Genomic DNA, 15,542 nt, shown 5'->3' with positions numbered 1-15,542 from the left:
GTACACACTCTGATTAACACTGTGTGTGTGTGTGTGTGTGTGTGTGTGTGTTATACCCAATGATTTTAAACCTCCCTCTTTGTCATTTCCAGGCCACTCAGTTTCCTTCTCACGTGCACTCGTTGACGTTAACGCTGTTTAACGTGAGTCGGGATGATAACCTGTCCCTGCTGCCCTGCACCACCGAGAACATTGTGGGGATGAGCAACACGTCCGTCCATCTCTCCGTCCAGTGTGAGTCACATTCTCCACTTCTCTCTCCCTTCTTCCCGCCCTCATTACATTCCTCTGTCCTTCATCTGCTCTTTCTTTTCTTCCTTTCAATTGTCCCATCATTTTCTTTCTATCTTTCTCCTATCAGGCATCATAATTTTTATCTGTCCTTTTATTATTGTTACTTTCTTCTCTAATTTTATCTGTTTTCTTTCTTTCTTTCTTTCTTTCTTTCTTTCTTTCTTTCTTTCTTTCTTTCTTTCTTTCTGAGATGTATGAAGTATGAGCTGAGTGTAGAAATGAAAGCAGTCTGATCTTGTCGTTTCCTCAGTTTTTTTTGGTGTCTAATCTATCAGTGGTTCCGATGTGTTTTTATTTGTCTTCACTGCTGGATCCAGTTACATGGTGATATGAGAAGATCAGACGCTCAGTGGTTTGTGTATTTACATTTCTATCTGATGCTGTTGTCCAACACGCTGTAACACAATGCTCTCGACTCTGTACACATCGACTGAGAGATATATGCAGACGCTAAGGAAAAAAATTCTCTGTTTTTCTCTCTGATCCTCTGCATTTCCATCCTCTCCATCTGTATCAACTCCACCTCCATCCTTCACACCTCCATCCTCTCCACCTCCATCAACTCTACCTCCATCCTCTCCACCTACATCAACTCTACCTTCATCCTCTCCACCTCCATCCTTCACACCTCCATCCTTCACACCTCCATCCTCTCCACCTCCATCAACTCTGCCTCCATCATCTCCACCTCCATCAACTCTACCTCCATCCTCTCCACCTCCATCCTTCTCATCTCCATCATCTCCACCTCCATCCTCTCCACCTCCATCAACTCTACCTTCATCCTCTCCACGTCCATCTTCTCCACCTCTATCTTTCCCACCTCCATCCTCTCCACCTCCATCCTCTCCACCTCCATTCTCTCCAACTTCATCAACTCCACCTCCATCCTCCCCACCGTTATCAACTCTACCTTTATCCTCTCCACTTCCATCCTCTCGACCTTCATTCTCTCCACCTCCATTCTCTCCACCTCCATCAACTCTACCTCCATTCTCTCCACCTCCATCAACTCCACTTCCATCCTCTCCATCTCAATCCCACCCTCCATCTCCAACTCCTTCCCCACATTTCCACCTCCATCCTCTCCATCTCAGTCTTCTCCATTGTCTCCATTTCCATCTTTATCCTCTCCTTCTTCTCCATCTCAGTCTCATCCTCTCCATCTCCATCTCCAACTCATTCTCCCTATTTCCACCTCCATGCTCTCCATCTGTATCCTCTCCATCTACATCTCTATCTCCATCTTCTCCATCTCCACCTCTATCCTCTCCTTCTCCAAAGACTGTGTGTGAGAAACAAAAATCAACCTTTCAAGCTGTGAAAAATCGCTATTCCCAATTTCTGCTTGTAAAGTTTAGAAATTTTGGGACAGAAGTCTTTCTGAGTCCACATGATGAGCTGATCTGCTTTGTGATGGACGTCTCAGACGTTGGAGGTGGATGTGGAAGTGTAAAGTGTGTGGGTGGACGGATGCAGACGGTAATATGTGTTTTAGACATCGGTAATTACAGGCTGTGAGCGTCTGACACGAGGATGACGTGAGGATGAGTGTTACACTGATGATGTGTTTGTGGAGAACACTCTGTCCTTCCAGGACATAAGACATTCAGAACAATTCCTTCTGCTCCATCGAGTGCAGAATTATAGGAGAAGGTCAGATGTGAAGGTCGATCTAGAAGTGAGAAGAACTTCACATAAAACAAGACCTCATCATTTTTCAGTTTGCATTCACATTCAGTGGTGAGGAACGTACATGAGCTCTCACATGAGTGGAATATTCTGCATCAGTACTAGTCCTGGATTCTGATTGGTTAGAATTAAATCTTTATAATCAGCACGACTGATCCCATGTTTGCACTGGTATTAATACGTTATTGTTGCTATAGTAACGGCTTGCTCACAAGGACTCTGGAGTCTGGTAAAGGAACAACTGACATCTTTATCCTTTCCTCATCCTCATCCTCTCTATATCCATCATCTCCATCTCATCTTCTCCATCTTCTCCATTTCCATCTCATCCTCTTCACCTCCACCTCCATCTCATCCTCTCTATATCCATCATCTCCATATCATCTTCTCCATCTTCTCCATTTCCATCTTCTCCACCTCCATCTCATCCTCTCTATATCCATCATCTCCATATCATCTTCTCCATCTTCTCCATCTCCATCTCATCCTCTCCACCTCCACCTCCATCTCATCCTCTCTATATCCATCATCTCCAACTTATCTTCTCCATAATCTCCATTTCCAGCTTCTCCATCTCCATCTCATCCTCTCCACCTCATCTTCTCTATATTGATCATCTCCATCTCATCTTTTTTATCTTCTCCATTTCCAGCTTCTCATTCTTTCCATCCTCGATATGTCTCTACATTCATCTTTACCCTCACCATCTCCAGCTTCTCCATCTGTAACCTTTCTATCTTCATCTGTCTCCATTCTCTCCAAAGTTTGACATTCTCGGCTTATCATAAACGACCTAAATCCATGCCAAGTGTTTAATTAAAACGTGATTTTAAGTTATGGAAGTTGTAGAAGCTGAGCTATGTCTATCCATCAGCTAACGTAGAGAAAGACAAATTTGTGAACCACAGTGCAGATTTTCTTCTCTCTTTCTGTAACAAGCTGCACACTTTTCGTCATGTCTGCAGTCCCTCCCACCATTATACGATTCGAGAACCCGGAGAAATGGCACGACACGTGTATGCTGTTCATCGTCCGCGGCCAGCCGCTGCCCACGGTGCGCTTCTTCTACAGAGATGTGGAACTGCAGCAGACCGACTACGTCCACATGGCAAGTGAGGTTTACCGAGACTCGGTCGAGGGCTGTCTCATCTTCAAAAACCCAACCCACCACAACAACGGCAACTACACACTGGAGGCTCACAACTCTCTGGGCATGGCCAACAAAACGGTCTACGCCCACTTCATGGGAGCACCGTTTGATGGTAAAAAAATCTCTCTCTCTTTTATTTATTCTGTTTGTCTGCAAACCAGGACAACAAAAATACAATATCGAATCTTTTTAATAATTAATCTTGCTAATAATAATTAATTCATTATTTCTAATTATAATAATTGTTAGTGAAGATTTCTTGAGAATTTACTAAACAATTCTGCTGTAAATTGTTAACATTTATTAGGCTTAGAGTGACAGGACAAAATGGAGTGATAACCAGTTTATTCTGACACGGATTCTAACAAATAATGAAAAATTAAATAATAACATGGTGTCTTTCCAAAATCAGTGTCAGTCTCAGATGGGGGTGTGGCCAAAAAATAAAGGCGGCGGCCATTTTCTAACAGTATTCGTTATTTTTCTGCTGTTATAGAAAATGAATAAATTCCTTCGGATCGATCATAATCCAGGATTTAACAGCCTTCATAACTCACGTGTTGAACACTTAAACACTATCATCGTCATCATCATCATCATCATCATCATCTTTATCTTCAGCAGCAGCAGCAGCAGCTGTTCTGTGCTGTGTGTTACTCAGTAGTAAAGAAACAGCATTAAAGACCAAAGCTAAACACTTTAAGTGTGAAAAGGTTAATGAGGGACATGAAGAAAGGACTAGTGTGTGTGTGTGTTTGTGTGTGTGTGAATGAGAGAGAGAGCGAGAGAGCGAGAGAGAGAGAGAGAGAGAGAGAGAGAGAGAGAGATTATGTGTCATTATTAATGTGAGACACTAATCGCTCTTTTTCTCTTTATTCCCAGGAGACTATGTGGAATATGGTGAGTACACATCTGATCTCAGCAACACACTGCCATTTATATTACAGACAGATACAGACAGACAGACAGACAGGCAGGCAGGCAGACAGACAGACAGACAGGCAACTGAACAGATGGATAGACAGATAGACAGAAAACTGGACAGACAGTTTCCACATACAAAATGATAAGCCTATAGACAGACTAACAGACAACTGGATGGACAGACAGACACACACACACACACACACAAATAGACTGATAGATAGTGAGGAAGATAGACTGACAGGTAGATAGAAAAATATACTAGTATCTGGGCAGACAGACAGACAGACAGGTGCATATACAGACATATCGATAAAAAGACAGGATGACAGACAGACAGACAGACAGACAAACTGTCAAAGACAGAGGGACAAACAGAGATAGAGTCAGAGACAGACAGACAGACAGACAAATTGTCGAATACAAAAGGACAAACAGAGAGAGAGAGTCAGAGATAGACAGACAGACAGACAGACAGACAGACAGACAGATTGATAGATACAGTAATTCCCCTCTATATCGCGGTTTATATATCGAGGTCCCGGTATATCGCAGATTTTTATTTGGAACATTTTTTTTGCGGATTTTCCCGATATATCGTGGTATCCTTATAAGGCAAACCCTACAGTGTATTGTCTTTATGTTGAAATAAGATAATTTATTAATAAAAATACAATTATTAATTACAAAAAATAAACATTAATTAAAATAAAGTAAAATAATAATATATCGAATGCTGTACAGTGTAGCGTTGTTTAGGAAAGCGCGGTGAAAATCAAAATACGGCATGGCTGGAGGAACGAGTCCAGCCAATCGGAATGCCCCATTAATTTAATCACGGTTGTGATTGGCTGCTGCTGGCTATGCGTGCAGTTGGGGAAAGGGAAGCAGAATTCTCCAGCATCCCAGTTTTTCGCGTGTCACTGTCCCGAGTGTTTGGTTTTGTTCTGTGTACGCTGTATTTTTATGGTTTTTCTGCGAGCTCTATTATGTCGCCCAAATGCTCTGCACCTTCTAAGGCTTCTGGCAAGGAACATACCTACATACAGTACTCACTATAAATGTGACGAATTTACCCCAAATCCATCTCGCTATATGCTTGCAAATGTTTTCTGTGTGTGTTTAAAGAATGTGGGAGGGTCATTTACGGCTTAAACAATTTAAAAAAAGCATTTGGGGGTGGCGCCCGTGTATCGCGGGTAAGTTTGGAACGTAACCCCCGCGATAAACGGGGGATTACTGTATATGCACAGGTGGATAGACACACAACAAAGTAGGTGGACAGAGAGATAGACAAGCAGTAAGATGACTGGACAGGCTATTGGACAGACAGACAGTGAACACACACACACACGCACACACACACACAAATAGACAGATAGACAGCGAGGAAGATAGACTGACAGGTAGATAGAAAAATATACTAGTCTTTGTAATCAGTCTGGGCAGACAGACAGACAGACAGAGTCATACGGATAGAAAGACAAACTGTCAAATACAGAGGGACAAACAGAGATAGAGTCAGAGACAGACAGACAGATGGACAGACAGTTGAATATACAACAAAGACAGACATGTGGATCAACAGATAGGTGTCTTGAATAGACAAACAGATAGGTGGATAAACAGATAGTATGATACACAGACAGACAGACAGACAGACAGACATGCTGATAGATTGATTGCTTTATTAACCATTCTATTGTTTCCCATGCAGACACATCCAAGTATATATTACACAGTTTGATTAAATGTATATGTAGACTGAGGCTGATGATGATGATGATGATGTGTGTGTGTGTTCACAGTTCACCCCTCAGCTCACTCCCCCGTGAGTCCGAGTCTGACTCCCACCATCGCTGTTACACACCGTCCTGACGAGGACACGTTCGGGGTGAGAGTGTGCTCATTACACAACATTTATTCTGAAGCAGAGAATAAAACTGTAAACGTCATTTATGTATCTGGAATAAGATCTGAGTTCTGGGTCGGAGTTTTATTCATTTCTTTGACTTCAGTTCCAAATGCCTTTATTAGCAGATACGGTACATGGCGTCCTCGGGATGTCTGCTGAACATAAATAAACACACCACACAGCACTGCTGAGTTCTGGATTCTGATTGGTCAGAAGCTGTTGATTAATTATCTATACCAGCGGCTGTAGTAAAGCACAGTATTCATGTCTTTTTTTTTTTGGCTTTCGCTGGACGTTAAACAAAAACCCACACAGGTAGACGGATAAACCTGGAGAGAGACTTGTTAAGTAGCTGGAGTTTAATCCTCTTTAAAGTGTTCTTTTTCTTTTTTCCCCTCCCTCGTCCTTTTGTAGCCTGCTTGTTTTACGGCTTCTTAAAAATGTAATTTAGCTCATGGTTGTGTTGTAATTGGCTAGATAGAGATTAGGGAGGTTTTTAATAGCAACGCGTTCGGGGAGCCGAGCCTCTGAGCGTTCGGGGGTCTTAATTATAGACAGGGCTTTTTACTTCGGATGGCTTTATTGTGGGGTTTTTTGTCTGCTTTTATTTGACTTGGGATTTTTACACCTTATTCTGCGTTGTCAGGGCAGTGTTTAGACAAAACGCTTAGCTGATTTGTTTGTCTTTGTGCTCGAGCAAGAACATGTTTACCCGTCGCAAATCTGCTACAACACTATTTTTTTTTATTTCTTAGCCTCTGCTGCGTGAAGTGGAAACAGGATACTCTTATAATGCAATGTTCATGATTACCGGATCAACAGGAATACAAAGCACATAATAAAAAAATGACAAAATAAATGAATAAATAAATCAAAGTTAAAAAGATCCAGATGGATGCGCCGAATATCTCTCCAAATCCGCACCGTGTCTTCGAGCGAGAGAAATATTTCTTCTGTCCGGTTTTGTGTTCGCAGCTGCAATCTGAATATTCCAGACATCTTATTAAAGTCTGTTTATGGAAAAAGAAAAAGTGGAGTAATAAAAGTTTCATGCCACTTTGCTGCTCCATCAACCGTGGAGGGAAAGTTCGTTAAATCTTGTTTGTCCACGGATTGGAGCATGAAAATGTCTTTATAGAAACGGTCTGGAAGTCAGGCTAATCCTCTCACACTCTTACTGTGTGTGTGTGTGTGTGTGTTTAGTAATACGGTCTTTGGGGCAGAAATCCTGTCACCGTTAGCCTTATCGTTGTGAACGTGTTCGCTTATTTCAGTCTTTCTGAGGGATGATGAAGCACTCTCTGCATTGCGCTTTTTTGTTGTTTTTTTTTTATTTTTTTTATTTTTTACCCTCCATTTATTTTCCGATTTGTTTTTGCACAGGATTACGCAGCGACTCAGAGCTATTCTGGACACGGATTAAGCCGTGGTCTTGGAACAAATGACACTGTTGAAGGGAATTCTTGATTATGGACAAAATCTTAGCCTGGATACGTGACCTCGAGTTCTCTTGTTTCAGTGCAAAAGGTCAAAAAGTAACTAAACTGAAGACCTTCAGGTGCTTCATCTCAAATGTTTGTGGGTCATGTGTGAAAATGCACAACATTGAGGTTTGTGAATGTGCTGAGTGAAATTAAAGACGAGACTGTCGTGTCCTTAAAGGCCCGGGTTTTCGACTTGCATAATGGTTCTTCAGGTTCCTTGGGTCCTCATGATGTGTACTTCTCATAGTTTTCTCTGGTTCCTCAGTTCACTGTTTCATAACAATTCTCTGTTTTCTCAAATCCCTCGGTACGTAGTTTTCTCTTCACCTGGTATTTAAGCTGGTTCTCTGTTGTGTAGTTCCCTCCTGGATTGTTTTCTGTTTCGTTTTTTCATTAGTTCCTTTGTTCCTCCTTTGTTCCTTTCTTGAAATATTTTTTTCATAGTTTGTTGGTTCCCACTTTCTCTGGTTCTATGGATCTTTGTGTATGTTATCTAGAACCAAACAGAAAGAAAAAGGCTTTCACTATACTAGCCTTCTATTGAAGATTATTGTGCTGGACCACTACTCTGGACACTTGATACATGAATGTGCTTGACCAGTGGATAGTCAGCACTATTTTAGCTCCACCCACATCACCCTTCTTCACCTGGTTTACCTGAGTCCAACTTGGTATTAATGACCAGACCCCTCAGGAGCTAAAGAACTGCAGGTTCTTTTGTCACTTGAATCTTTCTAGATCCAAATGTTAGCTATGTTCATGGCTTTCCGGTGATATCGTTCTCCGGATGAATTTCTGGTTCCCTTTACAGTAGTGTCGTGTTTTCAGTTAAAGTACCTTCATAGTTTCACAAATCCCTGGTTTCTGGTTCGTCTTATTTTGCTAGTTACATATTTCCATTAATTCTTCCTTCCCTTGTTTCCCGGTTCCTTTATTTCTAGTTTGTGATGATTTCATACTTCTTCATAGTTTTTCTCTGTTTCCCTTCTATTTCATTAGACCCATGGCCTTGTATTTTGGATAAAAACATCAACATGCTGGTGATGACCTCATCTGCTGTAAATTTTCACAAATTTATGACTAATCTGATCAGGAGGTTACTTTTGGACTCTTGAGCGAGGACCTTAACTGCAGATCTCTGACTCACTTGTAAGCTCGTTTGGGTAAAAGCTTCGGAAAAAACAAATAAATTTAAATGTAACCCAGAGCCCCTGAATCTCGAGTTTCATGGAACTAAAAAACAGAAGCGTTCTGCACTGGACACATAGTGCAGAGGTTTGTGGAGTGCTCACGTGGGAGTTTACTTCAACACGTCCATGTTGATTAGATGGAGCAGCTTCATTTCTCCAAAAAATCTGTTTCACAAATTTCTCACATGTGCCTGAGTGTTGTCTGTAAGATGGCCTCGATTATAATTTGAATAAATTGGCCATTGTTTGTTTCCTGCATTCTCAAGGCTTTTCTTTAGATAATTAGAATAATTTGCCTCCATAAAACTTGGATTGTGGTATCAAAAAAAAAACCATTAAAGTGTGTGTGTGTTTGTGTTTGTGTGTGTGTGTTTGTAGGTGTCGATTGCAGTGGGCTTGGCTGGCTTTGCCGGCGTCCTCCTCCTCGTCATGTTTGTCCTCATTAACAAATACGGCAGGCACTCCAAGTTCGGCATGAAAGGTAAGAAGTGTGTAAACAGCCTCAGCGTGAGGCTCAGCATGAAGAAGAAGTATAATAATATGCATTATTATTTTTTGTTGTCTTTTACAATGATACTTTAGATCTGGTGATGTAGGTTGGATTGGGTTTTGGGTCGTTCTTTGGGTTCCCTGGTTACCTCCGTCAGTGGTTCTTGGTTAGCTTTGTTTTATAGTATCTGGATTTCTGATTAATTCATTATCCTTGACTCTGGCACTCTGGTTCTGTGAGGTTTTAGTTTCTATGTTTGATTTCTTATTTCCTTCGTTATCTATGTCAATGATCCTCTGGCTCCATGTTTATTTGGTTCCTTGGATCTCCGGTTACACAGTTCTCCTAGGCTCTCTGGATGTTTGGTGTTGTTGGTTCCATAGGTATGTGCTTTCCCAGTTCGTGGTTCTGGTTCTTTGGTTTAACTTTCCTGCATAGATCTCTGGTTCTTTGTTTATTATTTCCCAAGGTTTCTAGCTGTTGGTTCCATGACTATATGTTTTCTTATTTTCTTGGTTACCTTGGTCTCTGGCTCTTCAGTGCTTTGGTTTCCTTAGTTCTCTAAGGTTCCAAGGTTCACCGGTTCAACAGGTCACAGGCTTAGGATACCATCAGACTAAAAACTGTTTATTTATTTATTTATTTATTTACTTATGTACTTGGATTCTTGGTTTGCTTTGATATGTTTTTGGTTCCCTAGTTCCTTGGTACTGTGTCTACTAAGTTTCTATTTCCCTGGACCCTTGGTTTCTTTGGTTTGTTTCTGGTTCTTAGGATTTCCATTGTTTCCTACTAGATTGCTCACCTAGGCCCCAGATGTCTGATTCCCTGGTATTCTTGGTTTGCTAAGTACCTTGTTTCCAAGATAATTGATTAGCTGGATCTCTGTTTCTTTGGTTTCATGGCATGGTTCCTTGGTTATCTAGGTCCCTGGCTCTCGAGATTCTTCATTTCCTCTTTTCTTTAGTTTCACAGAATCCTAGCTCTCTGTTTGCAAAGTTCCCCAAATGTCTTTATTCTGGCTGAGGTGAGAGTTACCACCCACAGCTTTAATTCCAGTTTAATTCTTGAAAAATCCAAAGTAAATCACACTCGGATGTTAGAACTTCTACAAATTGGACAAATTGGTATTTCATTAGCCAGCTGGCTAAAGATTAGAATCTGTCAGAGGTTTAGACCAGGAATGCAATGTGAAGGTTTCATAGTTAGCTCAGCTTTGGTTTGAGCTCCATTTTTACTCTCTTATCTCTCCGTCAATTCCTTTGAATCTTGGTGGCTTTAACTGGTGAGGAAATGATTTGGCTGCAATGTTAGTTTTCACTTCGTCTGTCACTATCATTCTTTTTTGACGGCATTGGCAGCTTTGGCTGCCATCACATTTCTGTCTTCTTCTTAATATAGTCTACTCCTACATTGCATGTAGTCATTTGGCAGATGCTTCACTTTTATCCAGTGAGACAGAATCCAGTCCAAGCGTAGCTGAGCAGCTGAAGGCTAAGGGCTTGGATCAGCAGTCTGCCAGTGGCTTTCTGGCAGTTGTGGGATTTGAACTTGTAGCCTTCTGATCACAGAACCTTAACCGCTAAGATATCTCTGCCAAGTGTGTGTGTGTGTATTTCTGAACTGGACCTGGGTCTTGAACATGGCAGATGAGCCCTACCACTGAACCGCCAATACTGGGATATTTGTGCATCCAAAATGAATATTACACATGAGGTCTGTCAGAATAAATTTCACTGCTCTAATGCAGTTCAAAGCCAAAAACCTCCACATTTATTTATTTAATATGTCATCGTCTCCTTTCATTTACTGTAAGTCTCTTGAAACATTATGACACTTGGTGTAGAGACCTGGGCCAGTAAACAGTGCTTGATTATTAATTTAATAATGGGATATAAACCATGGACTTGTCTTAAAGGTGATATTAGATGCCACAGCAGACACTCTGGATTGAAAAAAATAAAATAAAATTTTATTGTAAATTTTTATAGTTCTGGAAGGTTCTTTGAGACAATGTTTATTGTTAAAAGCACTAAACAAATAAAATTGAATTGAATTGAGTTCAATTAAAGGAAAGCAGTATATATAAAAAGACAGTGTTGTTATTATCATTAGGGGGACAAGCGCTTCTTCTTCTTTTACTTCTTCTTCTTCATCATCTTTGTCTTCTTCTTCTTTTTCTTCTTTATCTTCATCTTCTTCTTTTTCATCTTCTTCATCTTCTTTTTCTTCTCCTTCTTTTTCTTCTTCTTGTTGTACTTCTACTTCTTCTTCATCATCATCATCTTCTTATTTTTCTTCTTTGTTATCTTTTTCTACTTCTTATTTTTCATCTTCTTCTTCTTCTTCCTCTTCTTCTTCTTCTTCTTCTTCTTCTTTATCTTCTTTATCTTCTTCATCTTCTTCTTTTTCATCTTCTTCTTCCTCTTCTTCTTCTTCTTCTTCTTCTTCTTCTGCCAACACTCTTTTTTGGCCTAATCTTTGAAGTAGTTTTATAGTCATAATGTGTGAACTGTGTCCAAAATATAAAGGCCAGACCTCCCTGGACTCCCTGGAAGCTGAAGATATTTTAAGTGGATTTCGGTTTAAATCCCGGTACAGCTAACATACCTTTCATGGTCATGTGACCACTCCTGCTAACAACAAGCAGTTTGTATTGAAACATCCGAAAACAATCCCATCCGAACGGGGCTTCGATCACAGCGTCTGTGGCAGAAAAACAATCAGATGTTAACGTGAAAATAAATGACACACTGTTCTGAAATCTGAGGTATGGCTGCTGCTTTTGTCTCTGAGGTGTTTGATTTGAAGTGTTTTTTAGCATTTTGTGTATAAACCTGAGTATAAATGAATGAACCTCATTCTAACAGAGCGCGAGTGGCCATGATTGTTTTTCCATTCTTGGCATTTTGCCATCTCCATTCACTTCCCTTTACTTTCTCCATTGCTGCAAGGAAATGCAGTTTGTGTGTGTGTGTGTGTGTGTGTGTCAGTGTGTTGTATTTGTTTCAGTTCCTCTGGCTCAACAACCTCTCCACTTGTTCTCTTTCTCCCTGATTCCTCACCCCTCCTCCCTCCTCCCCTCTTCCACGTTCCTGTTCACTGTTTTTATAAGTGATGAGATCTTTCTCTTTTTTTTTTGCACTGTTAATTAAAAGCAGATTATGCTGGTAACACTGGTGGATACTGAAATTAAAGAAGTGGAAACAGGAAAAGAAAGGACTGGAAGGAGGGGGTGGGGGGGCGGACGAGCCTGCCAGCGCGTTACGGCTGGATGGAGCGTCAGCTGTTTACATTCACACTCTCCATGTCGTCTGGTTCCGCTGTTCTGCATTCAGCACCATGCAGCACTCTGCCAGGCAATAAAACAGAGGGGAGAGAGAGAGAGAGAGAGAGAGAGAGAGAGAGAGAGAGGATGAAAGGCAGAGAGTAGAAGGAAGAGAGGATACAGAATGGAAGAGACATATAGAATTAAATAGAGAGACAGAGAGAGAGAGAGAGAGAGAGAGAATAGAAAAGGGAAACAAAGAAACAGATAGGATTAGAGAGAGAGGGAGAGAGATAGAAAGAAATGAGAGGATAAAAGAGGAAGAGGGGATACAGAATGGAATAGGGAGCATGAGAGATAGATTAAATAGAGAGAGAGAGAGAGAGAGAGAGAGAGAGAGAGAGAGAGAGATCAACAGAACGAGAAAGAGGGTGATGATAGATAGATAGAGAAAGAACAGAAAAGGGGACATGAGAGACAGATAGAATTAAATAGAGAGAGAGAGAGAGAGAGAGAGAGAGAATAGAAAAGGGAAACCGATAGGATTAGAGAGAGAGGGAGAGAGATAGAAAGAAATGAGAGGATGAAAGAGGAAGAGGGGATACAGAATGGAATAGGGAGCATGAGAGATAGATTAAATAGAGAGAGAGAGAGAGAGAGAGAGATCAACAGAACGAGAAAGAGGGTGATGATAGATAGATAGATAGATAGATAGATAGATAGATAGATAGATAGATAGATAGATAGATAGATAGATAGATAGATAGATAGATAGATAGATAGATAGAACAGAAAAGGGGGCATGAGAGACAGAAAGAATTAAATAGAGAGAGAGAGAGAGAGAGAGAGAGAGAGAGAGAGAGAGACAGAATAGAAAAGGGAAACACAGGATTAGAGAGAGAGGGAGAGAGATAGAAAGAAATGAGAGGATGAAAGAGGAAGAGGGGATACAGAATGGAATAGGGAGCATGAGGCAGGATCGAATAGAGAGAGACAGAAAGATAAGGTTAAGTTATTATTATTATTATTATTATTATTATTATTATTATTATTATTATTATTATTATTAGGGGGCCAAACACTGAAGGTGTTGTCATGCTAACCTTCTTCTTCCTCTTCCTCTGGTGAGGGTCAGGGTGTCTATGGCAGCCCGTAGAACCACCCGGTAAAAAGTTGTGAAATTCAGCACACTGATTGTGAATGGTCCAAGGAACATTCTGACCACACCGGATGTCCAGGACCACACCCAGAATGTGCCAAAGGATTTCTGTAGCTGCACCACCTTGTGGTCAAGAACTGTACCTTTTTTGGTCCTTATCGTCTGAAGAATTTGTGCTAAATTCACAGATTGTTGAGTGACTGAACACACACCAACACCTGACATTCAGGTGTACTTCCTGTTCAACACAGAAAGGTCACCACTGTCCACTGTCAGAATCTCTGGTCAGAACACACACATCATGAGTGAAACTGCATACCAATGGTTTGTGATTGTGTGGCTCAGTGAGTTTTGGTGCTTGGCCCCCGAATACGCTGCTTGCTTATTTTTTTAATAATTATTGTGTGTGTGTGTGTTGAAGCTGAATCTTCTCAGGACTTCTTCTTATGCTTCTTATGTCAGGGAAGAAACCCGGCTTGTAGAGTTGTGAGTTCACATTATTCCTCCGCTTCTCATCCCGGCCCATGAATGAAAGCTGTTCAGATGAAACGAGGCGTGAATAACTTTAATCTGCTCCTGCAGTGAAAGAAAAGCAAAGTAAAGCAATGATACACACACACACACACACACACACACACACAGAGGCCTGGAGTGTTTGTAAATTGGCTAGACGTTGTTTTGTCCTCATTTCGTCTCGTTGGTTGAAGGTTGAACTCGTTGTTTTGAGACACACCATCTCGTCAGTCATCTGTCCAGCTCTCAGATTGTGTGTGTGTGTGTGTGTAAAAATCCCATTCTGCTAATTCGTATTCCACTCGTCTCTTCGGCAAGTCAAACTTTCTCCAAGGGCTCGCTGTGAGATTCCATTATTACCATCTTAAATCTGACAGCAGGGCTCTCACTGAAAATGGGAAAAAAGGCTTTCTCCCTCCAAGAAATCCTTATATTTGAGGAGTGCGTGTGTGTGTGTGTGTGTGTGTGTGTGTTATCTGCAATGTGTCAGAGCCGTTATTCGTCTCTTTTGTTCAGTAAAGGAGACGAGCTCGCTTCTCGCTTTGCTGAACTTCATTTCCGAGGTTACGCTGTTCACACACTCGCTGCAGGATGTGTTAAAAATTCCTTTTAAGTTCAGTTAAAGCCTGCGGATGATCAGAGGATACGCGGCAGGACGTTCGGATACATCCGCCTCATTTTACAACCTGGAATAAGCTTCGAGAATGAGACCGAGCTCACCTACTGTACCTACCTGCCCTCTCCGCTCACTGTTCCACTGAGGAGCAGCTCCTCCAGGATCTACACTGTGTGTGTGTGTGTGTTTGTGTGTGTAAAATCCCTCTTCTACATATCCAGTGTATGATTGTAAGCAAGTACAAATATTATTATTCAGAATGAACAGATTATCTGCTCTAAACACATCCAGAAACACAGAGAGGGAGTGAAGGAGGAGGAGGAGGAGGAGGAGGGGGAGTAACACAAAGGGTAGAAGGTTTACTCTCAGACTGAAAAAAAGAAGGCGGGGAGAAAATCAGAAACAAGAAGAGAATAGATAAAGAAAGGATGAATGGGTGGATGGATGGAGGGAGGGAGGGAGGGAGGGAAGGAAGGAAGGCTAATCTAAAAAAGCAGGAGATGAGAGGAAGAAAGAAAGAAAAATGAAGGAATGTGGTTCTGAGAGCTGGTTCTGAGGGCAGTGGTTCTGAGAGCTGGTTCTGAGCAGTGGTTCTGAGTGCTGGTTCTGAGCAGTGGTTCTGAGTGCTGGTTCTGAGCAGTGGTTCTGAGAGCTGGTTCTGAGCAGTGGTTCTGAGTGCTGGTTCTGAGCAGTGGTTCTGAGAGCTGGTTCTGAGGGCAGTGGTTCTGAGAGCTGGTTCTGAGCAGTGGTTCTGAGAGCTGGTTCTGAGCAGTGGTTCTGAGAGCTGGTTCTGAGGGCAGTGGTTCATTCTGTGCTGCAGTGTTACAGATGTAGTGGTGGTGGTGAT

General features: G+C 41.5%; 1 protein-coding gene across 2 annotated transcripts in view; it reads left to right on the top strand.

The window, feature by feature from the left end:
• ntrk3a (neurotrophic tyrosine kinase, receptor, type 3a) overlaps positions 1–15,542 on the top strand; it is a 194,778-nt gene that overhangs the window by 114,987 nt on the left and 64,249 nt on the right. For both annotated transcript variants that reach the window (XM_058398040.1, XM_058398039.1), the window contains 5 exons: positions 93–234; positions 2,952–3,248; positions 4,019–4,036; positions 5,869–5,954; positions 9,028–9,130. In XM_058398040.1, coding sequence (XP_058254023.1) covers positions 93–234; positions 2,952–3,248; positions 4,019–4,036; positions 5,869–5,954; positions 9,028–9,130 — 646 coding nt within the window. The remainder of the gene's footprint in view (positions 1–92; positions 235–2,951; positions 3,249–4,018; positions 4,037–5,868; positions 5,955–9,027; positions 9,131–15,542) is intronic.

Source organism: Hemibagrus wyckioides, linkage group LG08 (assembly GCF_019097595.1).
Source record: "Hemibagrus wyckioides isolate EC202008001 linkage group LG08, SWU_Hwy_1.0, whole genome shotgun sequence".
Taxonomy (NCBI): Eukaryota; Metazoa; Chordata; class Actinopteri; order Siluriformes; family Bagridae; genus Hemibagrus; species Hemibagrus wyckioides.
The sequence above is the reverse complement of the archived record's forward strand: the minus strand, read 5'-3'. Positions and strand labels throughout refer to the sequence as shown.